General features: G+C 38.2%; 1 protein-coding gene across 1 annotated transcript in view; it reads right to left on the reverse strand.

Moving 5' to 3' along the window:
• Positions 1-314: 314 nt before the first annotated feature.
• Positions 315-25,420, reverse strand: part of LMX1A (LIM homeobox transcription factor 1 alpha) — a 71,197-nt gene continuing 46,091 nt past the window's right edge. Inside the window, exons 5-9 of the mRNA XM_070941043.1 lie at positions 20,177-20,343; positions 10,259-10,336; positions 7,839-7,908; positions 3,376-3,549; positions 315-475 (exon numbers count right to left, since the gene is read on the reverse strand). Of these exons, the coding sequence (XP_070797144.1) occupies positions 315-475; positions 3,376-3,549; positions 7,839-7,908; positions 10,259-10,336; positions 20,177-20,343 (650 nt within the window). The remainder of the gene's footprint in view (positions 476-3,375; positions 3,550-7,838; positions 7,909-10,258; positions 10,337-20,176; positions 20,344-25,420) is intronic.

The following is a 25,420-nucleotide window of genomic DNA, read 5'->3' on the forward strand; positions in this document are numbered from 1 at the left end:
AATGTTTTTTGAAATTCACATTAGATACATCTTAACTTCAGAAGAAAATATTTTAATTTTTTCCATGCATGGCTTCTATAAATTGACTTGCAAAGGGAAAACAATTCTGAAACTATTCTTTCAAATATTCCTGTTTTTTGCCAAATTTTCCAAATGAGAAATGAATTTTAGAAAATTCAAATATGTGAAATATTCATGTGAATTTTTTTGCATTCTGTGCCTTCCTGATGAAAAAGTAAATCTCTTCCCATTTTTTCCTCCATATGACTTCTGTAATGAATCCAGCATTCTGTTTATTCATGACCTCAAATTCCTCAAGCTGTAAAGTAGGAGCTATGCATTGAGTACAGGTTATCAATGGGATTGCCCACTCTTGATTGTAAGGGTCCAGGTTCTGTAGATGCTAAGAAACAGTTGCTCTGGTTGCTGAAGGAGTTGTCATCGCTATCCATCTCACAAAAAACGGGCTCAGAACCTTCACAATAGAAAATAAAATGGTTAGTTGTAGCATCATCCTTTGAAAGAGACAAGTCATATTTGGAGCCACAAAAATGAGTCAAAACTATTCAATGCAACTGTACTCTAATACAATTTCCATATATTTAAATAATAGATAGAAAAGTTGTCAACCATTTCTGAATATCATGGCTGCTAGATGTGAAACTGCAAAAATCCATCTGATCACTAAATGGTGGAATTTTGTAGTATAGATCTGTTGGGACTATAAGATAAGATACTCAAACTGGCCTAGATTTGTACTATAGGTTGGAAATGTCTAATGATCAAATTTCCAGAAAATTGATAAAATGAACTCATACATATTTATTTATTTATTTATTTTATTCAATTTGTATACCGCCCTTCTCCTAGTGGACTCAGGGCGGTGCACAGCCAGAACTAAAACACATAACAATACAAAATTTAAAATTATTAAAAGAATTACATACTTTGGCCCAATTTAAAATAATTCGAATTTAAAACCCATTGACAGATTAAAAGCTAAAAAACTAAAAAACTAAAAAAGGGAGGGGGGGTTCACGCCAGCCCTGCTTGATGGAAAAGAAAAGTTTTCAGGGCACGGCGAAAGACCCGGAGATCCAATATCCTTCTTATCTCCGGGGGCAAATCGTTCCAGAGTGCAGGAGCTGTCACAGAGAAGGCCCTCCCCCTGGGGGTCACCAGCCGACATTGCCTGGCTGACGGCATCCTGAGGAGTCCCTCTCTGTGGGAGCGTACTGGTCGGTGGAACGCTATCGGCGGCAGAAGGCGGTCCCGCAAATACCCAGGTCCTATGCCATGGTGCGCTTTAAACCAACACCTTGAAGCGCACCCGGAAGACCACTGGAAGCCAATGCAGCTCACGCAGGAGAAGTGTCACATGGGAGTGCCCCCTCGCTCCCATAATCCCCCGCACGGCCACATTCTGCACCAGTTGGAGCCTCCGGGTACTCCTCAAGGGGAGCCCCATGTAGAGAGCATTGCAGTAGTCCAGGCGGGAAGTGCCGAGTGCCTGAGTGACTGTGTGTAAGGAGTCCCGATCCAGAAAGGGACGCAATTGGCGAATCAGGCGGACCTGATAAAAAGCCCCCCTGGCCATGGCTGTCATATGCTCTTCTAAAGACAGCCGTGCACCCAGGAGGACGCCCAAGTTGCGAGCCCTATCCGTGGGGGCCAATAACTCGCTCCCAATAGCCAGCGATGGCACCAGCTGGCTATATCAGGACGCCGGAAGCCACAGCCACTCGGTCTTGGAAGGGTTGAGTCGAAGCCTGTTACTCCCCATCCAGATCCGCACGGCCTCCAGGCATCGGGACATCACTTCAAGGGCATCGTTGGGATGGCCTGGGGTGGAGATGTACAGCTGCGTATCATCAGAGTACTGATGGAACTCCACCCCAAAGCCTGGATGATCTCACCCAGTGGCTTCACATAAATGTTGAACAGAAGGGGCGAGAGGACCGACCCCTGAGGCACCCCACAAACAAGGCGCCTCGGGGTCGACCTCTGCCCCCCTGCCAACACCGACTGCGACCGGTCGGAGAGATAGGAGGAGAACCACCGTAGAACGGTGCCCCCCACTCCCAACCCTTCCAACCGGCGCAGCAGGATACCATGGTCAATGGTATCAAAAGCTGCTGAGAGATCTAACAGGACCAGAATAGAGGAACAACCCCTAACCCGAGCCCTCCAGAGATCATCCACCAATGCGACCAGTGCCGTTTCTGTGCTGTGCCCAGGCCTGAAGCCGGACTGGAGCGGATCCAGATAGACAGCTTCATCCAGGTACCCAGGAAGCTGTCACGCCACCACACTCTCAACAACCTTCACCAAGAAGGGAAGGTTGGAGACCGGACGATAGTTAGCCAAAACAGCCGGATCCAGAGCAGGCTTCTTGAGGAAAACCAGTTTGGTGTGGTGGCTGAGGTCCTGAGTTAGAAACCAAGATGTGTTGCCCAAATTTATTATTATTATCTTATTTTAAGTCAACATAGTAAAATTCATATTCTGAAAGATACAGTATAAACCAGGTGTGTCCAACCCGTGACCCAAGCGCAGTATGAGGATCTAGACAGCTAGTAAAACAGCTCCACAAGATCATAAAAGTATTTTTTTTAAATAAAGGAAGTTCATTATTCATATACTACATATTTTGTTTGGCCCAAGACAATTCATCTTCCCTTATTGAGACCTAAGCAACTCAAAAGGTTGGACAACCATAGTATAAATTATTATAGTACAGAAATAATCATAATGAATAGGAATGGTTAGTTGCCTCTCAAAAAAAGAACAAGAAAAAGAAACCTAAGGCAGCCAGGAGCTGGATAGTACTCTCAAACCATCTGGAAATTGTTGTAAGATAACCTAGGAAGCCAAAAAATAAGGGGTCCTTGGTGCTCTCTGAGCTTGCTTGTTTTCATACAGATATTTCATTACCCAAACTTGCAGAAACATCTGCAAGAAAACAAGCAAACTCAGAGAGCACCAAGGACTCCTCATTTCAACCCTGAGCTACAAATATTCTCCTTTATTAGAAGCCAAAAAATGTAGCAAAAATGCAAAGGCAAACTATTTAAATATTGCTGCCAAGAAAACAACATGGAGAGTCCATATACTGTAGCTACCTGGAATTAAGCTCAAATTGAGGGAGTCTTGTCACATCACTTTAAACCTGGCTGCCCAAATTTAGCATAAATGTAGTCTTAAAGGGTTAGACATAGTTGTTAACTTTGGAGAAACTGAATTTTGAGCTTCTAGGAATTTAAGGATACTTCATGACATCCCAACTGTTAAGAGTTTCCCTTAGTTCAGGTGATACATTGCATCTACTTATACAGAAGAGGGTATAGGTGCTATCTGAGCTTTTCCAGTCCTTACCATAAGGATGCATGTGGTCCCCTGGCATCTGTGGGGGAGTAAGCCCTTGCTGGAAGGAGTCTGAGTTATAGACACTATGATCAATAACCAACATTTGTTGTGAGGCTGGTTGCAAGGTTGTGTATGAATTCATGATTCCTTCAAAATTAGTGCTGTTGCCATTGCTTGTCTGAGCTGGAAGACAAGGAAGAATGAAAAGTTTTAAATTTTATCTCACCTTTAATTTTGATCAACATGAGGTAGTGTACATACCTAATATTCCCATTTCCTATATTCCACACAACAACAATACTATGAGGTAACCTGACCTGAGAGAGAATGTCTGACTGAAAGTCATCCAGCCAGCTTTCATACCCAAGGGAAAACTAGAACTTACATCTTGGTTTCTAGCCCAGCACCTTAGCCACTACGCCAAACTGGTTTCATATGTATGCATTCATTTTATCAATTTTCTGGATATTTGATCATTGGAATTTTCCAACCTATAGGAGGTATCTAGGTCAGTTCTGATCTCTTATCTATACCCCTAACAGATCTGGATTACAAAATTTCAGATAGCTTCTAAATATCAGCAACAAAGTAGAGTTTTAAATATGTTTTTGCTACTATTTAGTGATCAGCTAAAATTTTGCAGCTCCCATCTAGTCATGATATTCATAAATGGATGACAATTTTTCTCTTCTTCCATATGTTGAAGGCTAGGGTAGCCATATTTCCTAATTCCTAATAATGACTTCTTAGGTAGATTACAGAATTTAAAAACTAAGGTGAATGGCATGAAATATTATGGTCCTCGGATAATCTAACAACATCTCCAACTCAAGAAGTTAGTTTTTATAAGAATAACAATGACAAAAATAGTTCACAAAAACTGAATCTTGGGTGAATAACAATCAAGTTAATAGCAACATAGTGGAAGAGAAACAGAATGAGTATCCTGGTTTATATTGTCTTTCTATGGCTTTCAACAAAGGGGAAAATATCCTGCTACCCACCTCCTGTCATCTTCTGATGTATAATAGTGTGTGTGTGTATGTGTGTGTGTGTGTGTGTGTTCAAGTCAGTGTTGGCTCCTCGCAACTGCCTGGTCATGACCTTTTGACAAGGTCTGATTCAATAAAGAAGCAGTAAAACCTGCTGTCTGGTAATTTGAATATAGCTTCCAAAGGTCCCATCTCTACAACCAGATTCTTGTGAATCCATGTCCCTCTACAACAGACCTAGGCATTGTACAGCCCATGGGCCACATCCAGACTGTCCAGGCTACGGCAGCATTGAAACATTGGCATGGGACAGGGCAGCGTCAGTGGGGGAGGGGGCAGCACTAGTGGGGGACAGGTATAGTAGCAGTGGCCCTCCATAACAATACCAACTTATCATGTGGCCTTTTGGGGAAATTAATTGCCCACCCTGGCTTTATAAACTACTGAATTTTCTTTTCTCCCTAAGTTCTGTCTTCCTCTCATCAGCCCCTGTCCTCCATCTGGATCCACATTGGAAATGTGGGAATTTCCACAAAATTTTAAAATAATCTTAATGTCAACTTGCAAAGCTTTCCAGACCAGTATCTTTAGGGCATCTTTCGGAAACTTCACACTTTATTGAACTCATGAAACTAAATCCTAATCTGTCATTGTGAGGAAAAATAGGAGGAGGGATTACTATATGTACTACCTTGAGCTCCTTAAGTAAAAACAAAACACATATCTACAAGTATAGCAGGGGTGAAATCCAGCAGGTTCTGACAGGCTCTGGAGAGCCAGTAGTAGAAATTTTGAGCAGTTTGGAGAACTGGCAAATACCACCTCTGGCTGGCCCAGAGTGGGGTGGGAATGGAGATTTTGCAATATCCTTCCACCAGGAGTGGGGTGGGAAAGTGGATTTTGCAGTATCCTTCCCCTGGAGTGGGGTGGGAATGGAGATTTTGCAGTATCCTTCCCCTGCCACGCCCACCAAGCCACACCACATCCAACAAGCCACGTCCACAGAACCGGTAGTAAAAAAATTTGGATTTCACCACTGAAGTATAGGTATGTACTACAGGCAACTCACTCAACCTGAGAAAATAGATGAACTCTTTGCTGATAAATACCAGAGGACTGGAAAAGAGTTGATGTGGTACCAATCTACAAAAAGGGGGGAAATGGTTCCAGAAACTTATAGGACAATCAATGTGACATCAATACCTGGGAAAATTCTGGAAAAAACAATCAAATGGTGAATTAGTGAGCACCTAAAAGCAAACAAGATGATTATGAAAAGCCAGCATGGATTTGTTAAAAACAGATTATGCCAGACAAAATTTATTGAACCATGGTGTCACAATGGTTAGAATGCAGTACTGCAGACTACTTCTGCTGACTGCCGGCTGCCAGCAGTTGGCAGTTCAAGTCACACCAGCTCAAGGTTGACTCAACCTTCCATCCTTCCGAGGTCAGTAAAATGAGGACCCAGATTGTTGGGGGCAATATGCTGACTCTGTAAACTGCTTAGAGAGCACTGTGCAGTGGTATATAAGTCTAAGTGCTATTGCTATTGCCTTTTTTGATAAAGTACCTAAATTAGTGGATCAGTGAAATGCTATGGATTTCAGCAAGGCATTTGACAAAGTAGATCATAACCTACTTCATGGTAAGATACAATAATGTGGGATAGACAATACAACCACCAGAAGGATTCACAATTGGCTGATCAACCACACTCACTGGGTAGTCCTCAATGGAACTACATTTATATGGAGGGAAGTATGCAACAGGATACCTCGAGGTTCGGTTTTAGTAGGTCCAGTACACTTCAACCTCTTCATAATGATCTAGATGAGGAGCTAGAAGGGGAACTTATCAAATTTGCAGATGACACCAAGGGGAGAATTGCTAACACTATGGAAGATAGGTTCAAGATTCAGAAGGACCCTGACAGACTTGAACACCGGGACCTAAGTAACAAGATGCAGTTCAGTGGTGGGAAAAGTAAGGTCCTGCACCAAGGCAAGAAAAACCAAATGCATGGGTACAGAATCAGTGGTATTTGGCTCAACAGTAGTAAATGTGACAGAGATCTAGGTGTCCTACTGGACCACCTTTTAAGTATGAGCCAACAATGTGCTGCACCTGCCAAAAAAGTTAATGCAGTCCTAGGCTGCATCAACTTAACTGCTATTTCTGTATTCTACATACTTGTCTATAACCAAATAAAGATTTGAAGATGATGACAAGAAGTGATAGTACACAACACTGTTGAGACAACACTTGGAATATTTCATCCAGTTCTGGTCAACATGATACAAAAAAGATGTTGAGACCCTCAAAACTGTGCAGAGAAGAGCAATAATAATAATAAAGGATCTGGAGGCTAAATCATATGACAAATGGTTGAGGGAGCTGGGTATGTCTAGTCTATCCAAGAGATAATTAGTAATTGATAATTACTTGAGGGATGTCACAAAGAAGAGGGGATTGACTTATTCGTTACCGCACCAGAAGGCAGAACAAGAATTAATGGCTAGAAACTTGTTAAAGAGAACTCCAACCTAGAAGTAAGGAGAATTTTTCAATGGAATAGCTTGCCTCCTGGGGTTGGAGATGATCCATTATTGGAGGTTTCAAAAATAGACTGGAAAACCATTTGACTGGGGTGGTATAAGGCTCCTGCCTTGAGCAGGGGCTGGGCTAAGACCTCCACTGTCCCTTCCAGCCCTATGATTCTATGAATGCTAGATGACTCATTATGATTTACGACTGGTCCTCATGTTTACTATCATCACAGCATCCCCACATCATCAAAATGGCAATCGGCATGCATTTATGACAATTGCAGTATCCCAGGGTCATGTCATCATCATTTATGACCTTCCCAGTTGGCTTCTGAGAAGCAAAATCAATGGAGGAAGCCAGATTTGCTTAATGACTAAGCTTAACAACTGTAGCGATTTGCTTAACAATCACAGCAAAAAAAGGTCACAAAATTGGGCATCTCTCACTTAACACCTACTTTTCTTAGCAGCAGAAATTCTGATCCCAATTATAAGTCGAATATATGAATAAATATTTTGCAAAGAAAGAACAAATTGTGTATGTATCTGTGTGTATATGAAAGGAAAAACAAGAGTATGGAGTATGCTTAAAGAGTGTGTATATTTCTGGACATGTATTTTCAGGTTTACATATCCTCAATAGTAAAATCTTCTCCCTTCAGGCTAGAGCTGTCCTACCTGGTTGTTTGTGACTCCAGTACAGTTGCCTGGAACTCATTCAGGCTTTGGCTGAAATAGGTTAATCAAGCATTGTAATAAAATATATACAAAACCTGAATTTGTAAGGAGAAACAGTTCTAATATATTTTCCTTTCTTGATTAATACTTTCACTGTAAAGAATTTATATCTTACTTTCAGAATGGCAGCAGGTGATGCATTTTCAAGAGAGAGAGTTTCCATGTCAAAAGAAAATTAGAGACCAAATCTTACTTGCAGTGAATCTTTGTATGTTTTGCTGATCTTGCTGTTGCTGTTGTTGTCGCCTTGCTAATTTCTTCATCTGTGAGTAAAATAGGAAGAAAATTCAGAACAACATAATAACTCTCCTTGGTTATCTTGAATGGTAGAATAACCTCAGAGAAAATTGATGAATAGTTAAACAACTTGGATGATTCCTGGTGATGTTACTATGGTACTCTGATATCCTTCATCTGTTGAATTCTATGAAGGATTCACTGGGAGAAGCTCACAAGCTTCCTACACTTATAAAATGATGAGACATTCCTGCCTCATGTTTATTCATGTTTATTCAATCATCTTTACCTTTCTACATAGAGATAGCCCTCGCTTACTGACCACTTGTTCAGCAACTATTCAAAGTTACAACAGCACTTCATGAATGAGGGGTACTTACAACAAATCCTCAAAGTTCTGAGTGCTACAGCACCCCACAGTCATGTGATCATAATTTGGGTACTTAGCAAAAAGCTTGAATTTATGTTCGTTACAGCATCTTATGGTCCCCATCTATGCTAGTTTCCTTAAGCAAAGTCAATTGGAAAGCCAGCAAAGAAAATCACAAGTTGCTCTGTAAGTCCTACCACCGACCTTCCAGCACACCACATCACACATTCTTTCTCTGGGCTTCCCTGCACTCACACACATCCCCTCCCCCAACTCTCATGTGGTCTCTGCTATGCTCCTTACCTGGACTCCTGAGACTTCCCAATTGTGGTTACAATAGCAACTGAGGCTACCTGAATTGACCTTTCTAAGTGATACAGTCACATGACACCACAATTTATGACTGCATCCCAGTTGTTGCTGTAATTTGAGTACTACCTGTACTCTTAGCTCTGGTACTGCCTACAGCTGCTGTTCATTTTTTGTACTCATCCAGCTCCCCTCTCTTTGTATTAATATTAATATAGTACAAAAGAAATAATTGCAGTCAAATTGAATAAACTCTTATGTAGCTTTGTCCAAAAAGTTAATGGAAATATAATTTCCCCAAAGCACCTCCTTCTATGTATACTCCTGTCTTGGATAATTTCCTATACTAAAGAATATACAAAACAAACATTTCCACACCAAATTTATTTTCTGTAGAAATATCAGTCTTAGATATTTTCAAAAGTTAATTTAAAAATCATACTGAAAGTTTTAACTTTTTATATACCAGGTTCACAAACTATTTTTATGTACAAATACACTACTTTAAAATTTTTAGCTGGAGCCTCCTCTATGTTATACATTACTTTTTTACCTGACAGAAAGAAAAACTAAATGAACAAACCATACACACACATCTGCCCCCAAATCTCTTAAATAGAATGCCAGTCTGGTCTAATGGTGAAGATGCCAGGTCAGAAACTGGATGACCATCACTTCTTGTCCTTTTTTAGTTATGGAAACCAGCTAGTGACCTTGGGCCAGCCACTTCAAATCACTTTCTCTAAGCCCAACTCACCTCACAAGATGATGTTGATGAAAGAGGATTATTAGATATGTTCACTGCCTTACATTATTTACAAAAATAATACAGGCAGGATTTTTAAAAATTGTTTTTCATTCCTCAAACTTTTCTGGCTCCTCTTTTTAAACCCTAGACGTTTCATAGCTATGGATACATCTGGGATGTATAATTTTCATATAAATTGCTGAAGAAATCTTGACAAGGGGAGTGGTGAAAAGATCTACTTGCCCCATGTATAAAATTGAAGATGCCTTTTTCATAAAATCCTTCTGAAAAAAATCTTATTTCTTAGTTCCAATTTCCATGTTGTATGTTGTTTGATTACTTTTGCCACCAAAAATTGGAAATCTAGAAGGGGGGAATTTCCTCAAATAGGAAACACTACTCTGACACAAAACAAACCAATTGAGAACTTATTAATATGAAAACTTTGAACCTACTGACATAAAATTAGGAAAGAATTCATATGTCATCGAATTCTTCCAAGAAATAAATATTCCCTTAGTTAGGCAAAGCTTTGCAAAACTTGCACTGAGTAGAAAGGTTTTATTGTTTTAAAAAAATCCTTAAAATTATAGCACTAGATATTCTTTTTTTAAAGCGGTATTTCCCTAATACTCTTTTTAGAGCTGGAAAAACTTTTTATTAAAATATTGACAAAAAAAAGATAGTTGTATAACTTGAGCTTACCATAAAAGTATTAGTAACTTTATGCCATTGTTTTGAGAATGTTGGAACTTAATGTTTTTCCTGTGCATATTAAGTATTCTGTGAGGTATGATAGCTGAATTGTCAGTTTGCACAATACATATTGGAACTCTAGTCCATTAACTCCTATTTCTGACATTACTGGGGAAAGGGTATACACGGCTGATTAGATAGGCATCCTCTCCTAGCAAATATCATAATATTTAATTATTAATGTAATTATTACCTTAGCTCTTTGATTCTGGAACCAGACCTGTACAACTCGGACACTAAGACCTGTCTCAGCTGCTAATGTTTCTCTTACCTTTAAAAATGTAGAACATGTAATTATATTCAGTATCATAAGACAAATGATCAGCAAAATGTAAAATATGTCTGTTTACATAACATTTTCCGCTTTCAACCTGCCCAGTATTTCAAAATGTCCAAATATATTGCAAGGTCTCTCAAAATGTGAATGGCAAGAATGTTTTGTAAACCTGTGCTCATTTTAAATTAAAAAAATAAATTTAAAAGCTCCATAATGCCTTAACTTTTCTTTCTACTGTAAATGAGGTGTCTGACCACAGCAGTTCTGTTTTATTGGTAACCCATTACTCCAGATCTCTAGCTATCTAGGTGGTTTTCAGGGGCTCTGAAAAATATATATTATTGCCTGCAAAGTAACTGCCATCTGCATTCTAGAAAAACATGACAGATGAATCCCATTATGATTAGCAGATCAGCATTTGCCCTAAACAAAATATTTTTTCCTGATTTTTTTTTTCTAGAGAGTGATGGGAGAATGGGGTTGAATGTTAGTGTTTGGCATAAGAGTACTTGGATTATTTTTTTAAAATAAATCTGTTTTTGAAATGTTTAATGGCTCTTTAGGTCTTATTTATTCTGAAGCTGGGTTTTCTTCAAGTCAACATTGAAAGTTTTGGAACAGACAGGAGTGAATGAGTGAGTCAATAGTCTTCTGGTAGTGAAGAGACTGACCCTAGAACTGGTATTTTGGATGTGCTCATCATGTTTCCACCAGGGAAAATGAGGCCCAGTTCATTGTGGTGCTGGAAACTTACATAAAATTCTGCTACAGTTGACTAGGATGAGTCATGCTGGAAGGGAAGCAGATGTTCTTTATGATATTGTGGTGGAGAGACAAGGTAGTGGGTTCTGAATTGGTTGGGGGTAAAAGTGTCAGACTTGTCTGAACATTGCAGCTGAGCATAGGCCCCATAAATACACCTAATGGTTTCTGCCCACAGGTTCCACGCTGGACAACATTTTCCACTTGACAGCTTGCAGAGCTTCCCTGCTGGACTGGTCATGTGATTCATAACTAAGATCTTTGACTAGTTTGGTATTGCAGACTAGAGTATATGATTTAGTATTATTCCAGCAGCTGATACTGATGGAATTAGGGGCTAGAAAATGTGTCAGAGATGTGTAGGATAATAGTAAGAACGAATGGGGATCTTACCTAAGAATCTGGCTTTCCTTTGTCTGCTGAATGCAGAAGCAGTGTGGGAGCCTGTTGTGACTGATGGTGGGATGGAATAATTGTGAGTTGTTGAGGGTGTTTCGAGTTGCATGGTCCCAGAAATTGGGGGAGAAGGGATGGGGGAGGGGTGACAGAGGGAATAGGGCAGGCAGTTCCATCTGAGTGGTGATCAGCAGAGAGAGATATGAGAGGGAGCTGGGAGTAGACTATACATGGGGAAGACAGAGTCAATATTTAATATTGATGTCACCTTCCAGCTCCTAAAAATGCTTTTTCAAAATGGAAACTGGACTGTTTTTTCTTGAGAAAGGAGAAGAAGATGTTTCACTCTTCTTCTTCAAAACTTTATCAGTTATTATGGTGGGGAGATGGAAGGCTAGGTTCTGACAGGATGGTGCAGGGGGGATGGAAGGATTGTATTTCTTTGCAGTCATCTGGTCGTTAGCACTCTCTCAGAGAGCCATTGAGGCCACTTGAGGGATTATTTGTGCCATCAGGATCACCTGAATCAGAGTGATTTGATTAAGGCCCAGTTAGAAACATCTGCTATAAGACAGCACATTAGGCAACAGAACTAACCTCAGCCCAGATCACATATGTGCCATGTTGGTAGTGGCCTAACCACTACCTATTTTAAATACAATGAAGGTTTCTACAGACAAAAACCCGGTTGCACCATGGGTTCACCTGTGTTCCCCATTGTGGCCAATCTCTATATGGAAAAGGTAAAAACCAAAGTCCTAAAACCCTTCACAGGTTTTCTACTCACTCACTGGTATACTATACCAGTGGTATAGGTATAAGGACCATACTTGGGTCAAGTTTGAAACACAGGAAGTGGAAGCCTTCACTAAACATATCAACTCGGTGGACATATACATTACGTTCACATGGGAAGATGTCAAAGAAAACAGTCCTGCTTTCCTGGACTGTGCAGTGCACATTAAAGAAGACAAAAGCCTTAACTTTGAAATTTACAGAAAACCCACACATAAATCAGTATTTACATTTTGATTCTCACCAACCACAGGAGCACAAAATGGGAGTGATCAGAACCTTACACCACTGGGCTGAAAGTCTGCCCACCAGTTAAGAGGGAAAAGAAAAAGAACTGAAACACATTAAGGAATTCCTTAATTATCCTCATAATTATATGTGTTTATTCTAACTGGGCCTTCATCAAATCCCCCCCCCAAAAAAAAGACCCAGCAGGAGCTCTTCCATTACAAGGAAGAGAACAACACACAAAGCAACTTTGTCATTCCATACTGTTGCGATATTTTCAGGATCAGACTCAATAAATTGTTCAAGAATTAAGAGTTCAAATATATCTCTCTTTATTTACATAAGGCATTCTATATTCACTGAATATTCACAGATAGAAGCACAGAATGAACGTATGCAGCTCCTTATATATACAATGGGTGGAGCTAATTATGGGAGTGGTAAAGTATGAATATATTAAGAGGTGAAGAATAAGTTAACCCCTGACACACTGTTCATATATTATTTACATAATGGAGAATAAGGCATTTACTTGTGACAAATCCCCCTCTAAATGCCGATTCGATATATTACAACAATTACATTCAGATTCAGAACAATATAATACATGTAACTTGGAAGTCAAATATTTATGTTGCTTAGATGGCAAAGGCTTTGTTAATATATCAGCTATTTGCTCTGATGTTTCGCAATGAACTGCTTTGATAAATCCATCCTGAGACAACTGTCTCACGTGTTTAAACTTTATATCAATATGTCTGGATCTTTGTCCAATAGCATCAGATCTAGATATTTCGATAGCAGCTTTGTTATCTTCATGCATGATAAAAGGTAAAATGGGTTTTTTCCAAATGTCAGAGAGTAAATCATTGAACCATACAAGGTTATTTGCTGCCTTAGATAGACAAACATATTCTGCCTCTGTTGTTGAGGTAGCTACTAAATCTTGTTTACCGGTATACCAGTACACTGGACAGTCATTGAGAAAAAATATATAACCAGATGTGCTTTTCCTACATGAGGTATCTCCAGCCCAATCCGCATCGGCGTAACATGTGAGGATGGGCTCTTTAACATTTTTAGGCTCCAACAATAAACAAAAATCTAAACTATTTTTCAAGTACCTTAATATCCTTTTGACTGCTTCCCAATGATATAGTGATGGTTTGCTGACGTGTCTGGACAATAAATTGAGAGGCAAAGCAATATCAGGCCTAGTCCAATTGGAGATGTAAAGAAGTGAACCTATGACAGACCTGTAAAATGTATTATCTTTGAATTCAGGAGATGATTCTTCTGTATTCTTCAAAAAATCAGTTTGCATGGGAGTGTCACAGGGCTTAGCGTTACTTAAATTACATTTATTCAAGAGCTCAATGATTTTGTCTCTTTGAGAGAGTTTAAACCCTCTTCTAGTTTTACTAATTTGAACACCAAGATACTTATTTAATTTACCCAAAGATTTCAATGAAAAATGTTCATTTAGTTTTGTTACAAATGCCTCTTTCCTTTCTTCATGTTTACCTATGTATAAAATGTCATCCACATAGATTAATACAAATTCCAGGGAATTATTATCCTTTTTAACAAAGAAGCAATTGTCAGCAGTAGTAGCATTGAAATTCATAGTTTTGAGAACTTTTACTAAACAATCATACCATTGTTTACCAGATTGTTTCAGCCCGTATAAACTTTTATTTAATAACCAAGTCTCATTTTTGTTTGTGTATTGACTGTGGGGTGCTCTTACATATATTTCTTTATCTAACTTTGCGTGTAGGTACGCAGTCTGTATGTCATATTGAAACACATCGAGGTTGAGTGCTGATGCTATAACTAGAGCTGTTTTGACACTCTCTGTTCTTACTGTGGGGGAGTATGTGTCTGTATAATCCTCGGGATATTTCTGTGCATAACCTTGTGCAACTAATCTAGCCTTGTATAGAGTATTGCCTCCTTCTAAATTCTTAATTTTATATATCCACCTAGTGCCAATGATGGTTTTGTCCTTTGGTGCAACTGTAGGGGTGAACACATTTAGCCTTCGTAAACTATCCATCTCTTTAGTCATTGCTGCTTCCCATTTTTTCTTTTCTTCAGGAGGAAGTTTTAACACTTCCTCATATGTGTTAGGTGTTGATAACTCTCCATTCATATACATTACATAATCTTTGTATTTGTTTGGCATTTGATTTCTGCTACTTCTGATTGCTTTTTCTGGTTTACTATCATTGTCATGTAAATATCTTGCTTCTTTTTTGGTTAATGAATCTGTCTTTATTTTATGTTGACTGTTTGTCCATGTTCTAATTTTATTTTTATGTGTATTGTTACTGTGCTCTTCTCTAATTCTTTTTTCTTGGAGTTTGGTATCTGGATTGGTGTTTGGGAATATTTCATTAAGATGTATTTTTGACCAGTTGGCCTGTTCATGGAACACAGCTGTTCTGGAGACTATAAATTTGTTATTGTTATCGATAAATCTGTATCCTTTTGTACCTGTCTCGTACCCCATGAATCTAAGTCTCCTGGATACGTTCTCACCTTTGCGCCTTAGTTGTTTAGGTATGTGTACATCTGCAGTGACTCCAAATATGTGCATGTGTGCTAATTTTGGTTTCCTATTATACATCACTTCGTATGGTGTCTTATTTATAATGCTGGACCAAGTCCTGTTTTGTGTGTAATTAGAGTATTGTAGGGCTTCTGACCAGAATTGTTTACCTAAGCCAGCATCCTCTAAAGTGCATCTAATCATGGTTTGTAATGTTGAGTTCTTTCTCTCTACCACTCCGTTCTGGAATGCGGAAAATGGACTGGATGTGTAATGTAACATTCCTCTGTCCTTTAGCCATTGGGAGAATTCTTTAGACATGAATTCACATCCCCTATCTGTCATGATTTGTTTTATTTTAATATTGTGTTGTGTCTCTATACGTTTGTAAAACTCTTTAAATTTCTGAAAAGTTTCATCCTTATGTTTTAATGTGTAAACAAATCCATAACGGCTATAATCATCCACAATTGTTAGAAAATAACGCTTTTTATAAGTAATTGATGGCGTTAGTGGACCAACTAGGTCCATATGTACCAAATCAAAAATTTTGTTGGTTGATCTCATTGACTTTCTAGGTCTGGGACTAGTTTTGAGCTTTGTAGATTTACATACTGAGCATTCCAAATAGTTTTCACAATTTTTTATTTTAACACCTTCTGCATGTTCAGTCATCTTTTGTACTACAGGAAAACTGGCATGTCCTAATTTCCTATGTAAGATATGAGCACACTCATCATGAATTGGTTTACCTATCTTAGGTTTTTTTTTAATGTGTGTATCTTTGTGATTATGGGTTACCTCACGTTCTTCATTGTCACTATTACTATTGTCTCCATTATCTACTTCATTGTCATTTTCCATATTTGAATCAATGTTGTGTAACCATTCCTCCTTTGTCATTAAGTAAGGTAGACCTCCTTTGGTTATTACTGTACCTACGTTTATATTGTTTTTTTTCTAATGTTGCTTTTCCTTTTGAGAACACAATGTTGATGTCAGAATCTCTGCTTAGTTTTATAGCACTAAGTATGTTATGAGGAATTTCAGGTATTAGTAATACCCCCTCTATTTTTCCTAGGCCAGGCAAGGTTACATTCCCTCTACCTATAACTTGAACTTTTTCTTGGTTAGCTACCTTGATTACAAATTTATCTTCTACAAATGAAGATAATATATTTTTATTATTAGTAGTGTGATTAGTTGCTCCAGAATCAATAAGCCAATTATTGTTCTCTGGTTGTGGTGTGTTAATGTTGTCATGTTTGTTTAGCCCATTCAGTGATCCAGATTTTCTATCCTTTGAATTATCTCTACCCCCTTTATGTTCTCTATAGTTGGGTGGACTTCTATGCCTAAGTCTATCAATGGAAGACTGTCTGTTTTTGTACCTATTTCTATATTCTGACCTATGTCTTTCTCTTAGAATTTTGGGACAATCCCTCCTGTTATGTTCTTTGGACCCACAATTGTGGCACCTAAATGTTTCATGATATCTTTCTTGAAATGCTACCCTTTTAAATTGTTTGTGTTCTATTTGGTTGTTATAACGACTTCTCCTTGAATTGTCTTCAGCTATTAACTTATTGGATAGACTTTCTATGGATAAGTATCCTAGATTGATTGTGTCTAAGTGTGACATATAATTATCCCATGATGGGTCAAGTGAATTGATGATAACACTTTTCATCATTTGATCTGAAATCACCTCCCCCCTTAAATGCAGTTCTGCTCTAATCTTGTTTAAAGATATTAAATGTTCACTTATGGTAACCCCTGGCTTTATCCTAGAAGAGAAGAAATCTTTAGACATTCTTGTGGTAGTGGCTACGCTTTCACTGTGAAACAAATTAAACATGCATTGAATAATTTCTGAGACAGTCAGATTTTGCTTAATACTGTGATACATGGCAGGAGACACACTTGAAATTAATAAGAAAAATGCTCTATGATGTAGGCAATCTATCTTTAGAGTCCAAGGTCTTTTTGGGGGGTTAGTAATAAAAAACAGTAAGTTTTCTTTCATAAAGACAACCTGGAGCTGCTGATACCATTCTTGCAAATTAATGCCATCTATTCTCAGCTTTGGGAAGTCATTGGGTAAATTCCCAACATTGTTGGGTCCATTACTTACAACCGGGGGTAGTCCGTGGTCTTGCAAATGTCGAAAGTTGCAAAACGGCGTGGGGATGCTCGCAACGAGTCTGCATGGTTCTCTCTGTATCTCATGTCTTCCTGGGTTGTCTGCGTAGTCCCGCGCATGCGCGTTGCTCATTTCGTTCCTGGAGTCATCGTGAGAGGTTCTCGCTGCTGCAGCTCCCTCGCTTCGTTCTTCTTCCGATGAATCAGTCTCCGGTTCGATCTTGGGAGTCCTGGCGATAGCAGGCATTCGTCTTTTTTTGTTGAAGGCGCTGTTTCTTGGATCAGTCTGCGGCGTGGGGTGGTATCTGCAGGGCTCTCTGGGTTCAGGTGTCGGTGCTCTCGCCGTCTGGATAGGAGCGGGTAGATTTTGAGGCGTTGGCTCGCTTGCTTGTCTTTTTGTTGATTTTTTAGTAATCTTCAGTTTCGGTCCAAATGCAGCAAAAAGCGTTTTCATTGCTGACTTTACTTGCATGTCCATCGAATCTTCTTCGTTCTCTGTTTCTGATTCTTCTGAGGTATATACTTTTTCATTTTTTGTATCGAGTAAGGCTTTTCGCGCCAGACATTTTGAATCTTGCTTTCTGATTGGCTCTGCTTCGCTCATCTTAGGAGTCTGTTGAAACCAAGATGGCTGCCATTCGAAATTTTGCGCGGGATTGTTGGTTTTCTTCTTCGCTGCATTTTTATCTGTATTCATATCACTTACTATTTTTGAGTCTTTTGGTTTTTCAGTAGCGATGTACTTCTCTCTCGCTGCTCCGTTGTTTTTTAGTATATCTTGGAGGTTCGCGATAAGACTATCATCGCTCTTTTGGCTTTTTAAGAGTTTTAGTATCTCTGACCTGAGTTCGTTGTTTTCTATTTCGTTTTCTTCTAGGTCATCATCTTCATTTATTATTTCTTCGTCTTCTGTGGTGTATTCTTCGGATTCTCTCGAAATTGCATTCGTGGACTCATCTATTATTTCTTGATCCGCTTCCATTTCTTTGCTGTATGCCCTGGTGTTGGGCCTATCTCTTTTAGACATATTTAAGTTTTTATTGAGTCAATTTAACCATCCTCTGCTACCAGAATGTTGCGATATTTTCAAGATCAGACTCAATAAATTGTTCAAGAATTAAGAGTTCAAATATATCTCTCTTTATTTACATAAGGCATTCTATATTCACTGAATATTCACAGATAGAAGCACAGAATGAACGTATGCAGCTCCTTATATATACAATGGGTGGAGCTAATTATGGGAGTGGTAAAGTATGAATATATTAAGAGGTGAAGAATAAGTTAACCCCTGACACACTGTTCATATATTATTTACATAATGGAGAATAAGGCATTTACTTGTGACACATACATTGTAGGAATATCTGAAAAACTCAGGAGGATTTTCAACCAACACAATATACATGAACACTTTTAACCCAAGAACACACTAAACTTATCCACCCCAAGGATAAAACACCCAGATACAAACTGAGCAATGTGATATATGCAGTACAATGTAGTGAGACATGCGCAGAACTGTTCATTGGTGAAACAAAACAACCACTTCACAAGTGCATGGCGCAATATCAAGACAAGATTCAGCAGTCCATCTGCATTTGAAAAACAAAGGTCACTCTTTTGAAGACAGCAAAGTCCACATTTTTGATAGAGAAGACTATTGCTTTGAAAGAGGTAAAGGAGTCCATCTATGTTAAAACTGAACAGCCCTCTCTCAACAAAGGTGGAGGAATACGACACCACCTATCTCTAGTCTATAATGCAACCCTTTCAGCAGTTCCAGGAAGATTCCATAATCATTTGCACTCTGATTCAGATGACCCTGAGGGCACAAATAAACCCTCAAGTGGCCTCAATAGATCTCAGAGAGAGTGCTAACAACCAGATGACTGCAAAGAAAAACAATCCTTCCATTCCCCCCCACCACCACCACCATCCTGTCAGAACCTATCCTTCCATCTCTACACCATCCAGTCTCAACTGTCAGTACCTATCCTTCCATCTCCCCACCATTATAACTGATGAAGCTTCTTGGATGAGGAGCGAAATGCCTTCTTCCTCCTCAAGGAAAAAACAATCCAGTTACCTTTTTGAAAAAGCACCTTTGAGACAACTATGACCTGGATGACTGAGAATCTCCATAGACATTTTCCAGTTCCTAGTATCATCCTGTTGCCAGGTCATTAGATCCACAGTGGTCCTGTTTAAATGCCAGGTTTGCTGGTATGTTGACTACTACTACAAATATGTACCAATAATGACTTATATTTGGCGAATGACAAAACCAAAAAGGTGGCTTCATTCTGGCAATTTAAAGTTTGATCTAGACATAGAAGAGACTCCTAAAGAGGTAGAGAGGTTCTTTGAGACTGTCAGTAAGGCCACTTATTTATTAGATCCATGCCCTTCCTGCTTAGTTAAAGCCTCCCAGGAGGTGATGTATGGTTGGATCCATCATTCTTGAGAGAGAGGTGGTTTAATCTCCTTGGTGCATCCCCTCGTCAAGAAGCCATCATTTGATCTATTTTAATTCAATCTCCAATCTTTCTAGGCAATATTGAGGAAAAGGCAGGCAGGCTATAACTCCAGATGACTGTTAAAGAATTAGTTATTCTACTTATCTAAATAGAAAATCTAGACCAATTTTGGTTGGGTTTCAGATTAATGTGGAGGAGAACTTACTGCATTTTTAATGACTTCTTATGGAGCCAGGACAGAAGCGGTGCATTAGATTTAATTGCATGCTGCCCAGAGTCTGCGCTGAATGGAGTGACCCTTATAAATTAAATTAGAAATATAAAGAAATATTGTTTTTGGATCAAAATATGCATGAGTTATGGAAACATCAATCTCTATAAGTATCTTGGGATACAAAGACCTTAGTTAGTAAAAACTGCCAACAATAACAGATCCTACATATAGGATTCCAATCTCTTCTAATTATTAAAATGTACCTTTCTACATGGCTTAGAAGATACTTCAAATGATGCTTTAAATGCTCGGCGTTGCTGTGTGGTTAGGATTGTCCGGGGCCGCTTGGGCCGTTTATGACCCCTGATCTCCTCAGATGCTTTCCCAGTCTCTTCCATTTTGCAGAAGCTTGCTTCATCATCACTTTTACCTTATAATATGAAAACAACCCATTGCAATAAAATTCACAAATCGTTATAATTAAAATCTTTAGCTTGAAAATGTTGCACAATAACTTTAATAAATGAACACAGATGTAATTTGGGAAGCTACTTCCAATAAAGTATTGTGCAGTACATGTTGTGTGTACATGTTGGTATGCAGCCGCCTCACAGGTGTGTTGTTGTCAGGGAAACAGGAGGAAGAAAGAGTATTAAATATGTTTATCATCTTATAAATCACTTTGTATTATGACTGATGTCTACATTCAGAGAATGTAGTTTTAAACAAACACATGACACATTCAAATTTTAACTCCAACTTGCAATCTAAATTGAGTACATTCCATTGTACCATGTTAATATCACTTTAAGTCTATGTAGACAAAGTCTGCATGGAATCAAAAATAGCATTGTAAAAATTACAGAATATATGAAAGTATTGGTAAAATGAGATTACTGTTTTAATTTTAAAAAATAGCTTTTTAAAATGTGTTTTCAGACATTCAATTTATTTTGAATGCAAAACACAGAACAACATGAGGCAACTGGAAGTAAAAGGAATTAGTGGTTTTTCTCTTCCAATTCTTGATCTTGAAGAATTACATGGCAGCCCTACCAGGAATAACTGGATATATCGCATTCGTTAAATGAAGGTAAATAAGAATTTAAAATTAAGTTGCATGTTAGGATTAGTGGCTCTTCTAATTTGAATTTAGAAATGCATACACGTGTGGAAACTTTAAAAAAAAACTGAATTGCACTGAAATCCCTTTTAAAAACCCCAATGCAAGGCAGGGATAATTTTTTGAAGCAAATGGCTGTAGGTAGGAAGTTTATTCTGGCCTATTTGCATACAGTTATCTCATTTAGGGTCATTTACTTTTTTAAACTCCTTCTCTTTTAAACTCTTACAAACTATTTGCAAGTTTGTAAATGTGTTTTTGGGGCTTATCCTGTAGCTGTTTTAATACAATTACCAGGTTTTAAAGTAAAACAAATAAACACTTATCCTCAGTATTCTTTTAAAAATTGGGCTTTATTCCTGCTGTATTTCCTTTGTCCAAGCTTATTACCCTGCAACTGTGCTGATTTGGAATTCCCATCACTCCCAACAAGCCTAGGAGATTGTTGAGAGCTGGAAAATGGAAGATTGAGGAAGCTCAACTCAGAGAATTAGAGTGATAAAATATTTCCCACCTCTGACTGCATTTGAAGCATGAAACAGAGAAAGTTTAAAATGACCAATTGGAAAAATGGTGCTGAGAGAATCCTGTCCAAAGAAAAAAAAGTAGCTTCAACACCCCCAAACACCTGCTTACCAAATCCCCTCAAATAATGGAAAGTTGATTCTGCTTTAACATAAGCAATACTTTTAATTAACTCTGTCTTTCAAGTCCTCCTCCACAGACAGGGCAGGAATTAATTAATCTTTAAAACTCCTCCTTATGTCACATGGAAAAGGACAACAGGCGGTGTACATTGTCTGCACTGACCTCAAGGCTCAATAGGGGAAAGCAATGAAATACTGGATTCATGAAAAAGATGAAAAAATTCTTTGGTTTGAGAGAATTAGGGGAAGGAGAGATGTTAGTGCACTTTTAATTGGAAAGAAGGTGTTTCTTTCACAGGCCTCTGTTTGCTTAGGCTTGGCCACTGGGGGTCAGAGGAGGGAATCATTGAACGAGGGGCTTTACAGATTATGAACATATGGCTTCCAGTATTTTGTGCTTTATCTTCATTTTCTCACAAAGATGGTCCTGAGTTTTCATGCTGCTACTTGATCCCTTGGTTTCAAAATGGGATTGTAAAGAAAGATGCTGACCAAGCAGGAATCTGCTGTCGTATCATAGCCTGGGGAAGCTGACTAATCATCCTGGAGAAGGTCTATTCTTGCTTGCAGATATGTGCATTCCTACTTTGTTTTGAGTTACAGTCTGCTGCTAAACTAAATGTGCTTTCAACAGTGTATGCAACAAAATAAGACAATCTGTGGAAATGCTGAGCCTCATACAGGAATCTGGAAAATTCCAAGAAGCTTTCCATTTAGAACCTTAGTGCTTTAGGATTTGTTAAATTATATGCAAATAATTCCAAAATCAAGTGGGTATTTTTAAGTAAAGAATACCAAATTGGCAATGGTGACATACTGCATAAATTGAAATCAAAATTCTATCCAGTGGGCTGATCTTCCACAAGGATGAGGGAATACCCGGTGAAACTGGGAATGATGGAGATCAATGGTTGTTTATATTATAATAACAATGTTGTTTCTGATCACAAGCACAAAGATGAGAGACTCTGCTCAATTATTGTGAAAACTTTTTTTATTTGCATTGCATTAATTAGCATAATTAAATCTGGATGGATTTTATATAAAATGGCAAAGTAATGGATAAGACAGTAGTATCATTAAGAAAATCCTTTACCTAATATGGAATAGGAATATTAATGCTGGCCCTAAAGACCAATGAAGTGGTAAGATGTTACAGTGAACATCTTCACTCTAACAAGTAGGATGCAATTCCTGTTCAGAGTTGGCAAGAGATGGCTTGGTACAATTGTATTAAAGTAATTTTTAAAGTAATTTAAAAGTTTAGTTTTAAAGTATTTTTTGCAAACCAGGCTACTAGCAACTGAAAGAGTCTCAGCCAGCACCGGGGGGAAATTATTCTATTTCTTCATTGATTTTTTTTTTTAATTTTTAAGCTATCCTATTACTTTATTTTGATAGCCAGAAAACTACATATTTGCCAGAAGATGGCAGTATTTTGCTGATTCTGTTTTAGATGGGACTATTATTTTCAAATAATGCATTCCTGTTAAAACTGGCATTTCCAAAGTAAGCAATAAAACACAACTCATCTAAAAACAGGAATCCATATTTACACTTTCTTTAAAATGATTCCAGCTTTGCTGAAAAGCTTCTATTGACTACGAGACCCAAGTTTTTACTTTGCAGCTCTTAAAAAAGAATATGCATCTTCTTATCTCCTCCTGGTTTCCCCTTCACCTCTTAAGATCCTAAACCAGAGACAGAATTCTAACATAGGGGTGAGTAGGAAACTCAAAAGGATGACAGGCAGTAATAGGAGATGCAGATGATGGGTGTGGCCAGCCTCTAGCATCAAGTCCAATAGCTAATAACATCTGAACAGGAAAGCAGCTCTAAATCAGATTCTTCTTTCATGGGATTGAAATACTTCACATTAACATCTCAAATATTTCCAAAGTTACTTGCAAATCTGTCAATAAGGAATTAACAGTGAGGTAATGGGGTGATATTTCCAGACTCAGAAGTCTTTTCCTTCTTGTCTTCTGTGCTCCATAGAAAAGAATAAGTTACCCAGAAGGGGGCATAATGATTTAGATAAGTACTATCTAAATTAGATAAGTACTCATCAAGAAAGCACCTGATTAGTTCAAGAATCTAAAGAACCATTTGTAAGACTGAACTTCCTTTGTCCTTTGGCTCATTGTATTTTGCTCTTGAGGTTTGTGTCACACAAATTGTGTGGATATATAAGATTTATGCCCTAGAGACAAGCAAAGTTATAATCAGAAGCCAACACGAGTTTGTCAAAAATGGACCATGCCAAACAAATCTTATTATATTTTTTTGACAAAGTGACTAAATTAGTCAACCAAAGAAATGCTGTGGACTTCAGTAAGTCATTTGGTAAAATAGACCATAACCTACTACTTGGTAAGATAGAAAAATGTGGGTTAGACAACATCACCACCAGATGAATTCATAACTGGCTGACCAACCGCACACAACGTGTAGTATTTACAGGAACTATATCTATATGGAGGGACTGATACAGTGGAGTACCTCAAGGTTCTGTCTTAGACCCAGTATTCTTCAACATCTTCATAAACAATTTCGATGAGAGGATAAAAGGGAAACTCATCAAATTTGCAGGCAACACCAAGCTAGGAGGAGTAGCCAATACTCCAGAAGATAGGCTCAAGATCCAGAAGGATCTCGACAGACTTGAACACTGGGCCCTATTCCACAAAATGAAATTCAGTGGTGAGAAAAGTAAGGTTTTACTGTTAGAAAAACTAAATGTACAAATATGGAATATGTTGTACTTAAGCTCAACAGCAGTAACTGTAAGAGCGATCTAGGAGTCCTACTGGACAACCACTTAAATATGAGCCAGCAGTGTGCTGTAGCTGCTAATTGGTAGCATTAACAGAGAGACAAAATCAAGATCATGTGAAGTTTTAGAACTGCTTTATAATGCTTTGGTAAGACCACAATTGGAATATTGCATCCAGTTTCGTTCACTACGATGAGAAGAGCAACAAGATGATCAGGGAGGCTAAAACATATGAAGAACAGTTGCAGGAATTGGATATGTGAAGTCTAGTGAAAAGAAGTACTAGGGGTGAAATGATCAAAAATATTATTTCAACTACTTCTGGTAACTTCTTTGCCTCTAGAAATGTGAATTCAAGGAACTGATGTCTTATTTATAAGATCAGAGCTAAAAGCAAAAATTCTGACAAACTGTATACAAGTACTGTATGCTGACATTAACAGAAAGAAAAAAGAGGGTGAGAATGTTATTTGCTTTATTACCAGCCACCAATGTGCCTTGGTAAGACCACATTGTAGAAAGTTTGGAATTATTGATGGATTAAGCAGGTAAAGAATTAATCATACTTTAATTTTAATCACATTTTAGGCATGAAAACCAGTTGGGTGACTTTGGGCCAATCCCTTTCTCTCAGCCCAACCTACTTTATAGGATTGCAGTGGGGAAAGTAGGAGGATGAATTAGGTGCATTGGATGCCTTGAATTGTTTATATATAAAAATAAGGTGAGATAAAAATAAATAAATTTTATCCCTTGGTTTTAATTCTTTCAAGTGTTGTTTCCTTAAACTACTAGAATAATATGAACACCTTAATAAAGCATACTTTTATATTGTGGTGAGATCTTTAACCTCAGGGACAGCTATTTCTGGGAAATATTAAAACCTTATAAACAGCATGATACTAACAAGAAACTTTGCTACCTCATCAATGCTCCAACAAAATAAGTGGTTCTGCCTTAC

Source organism: Pituophis catenifer, unplaced genomic scaffold (assembly GCF_029215685.1).
Source record: "Pituophis catenifer annectens isolate HBS135680 unplaced genomic scaffold, rPitCat1.0.hap2 SCAF_3, whole genome shotgun sequence".
In the NCBI taxonomy this organism is placed as follows: domain Eukaryota; kingdom Metazoa; phylum Chordata; class Lepidosauria; order Squamata; family Colubridae; genus Pituophis; species Pituophis catenifer.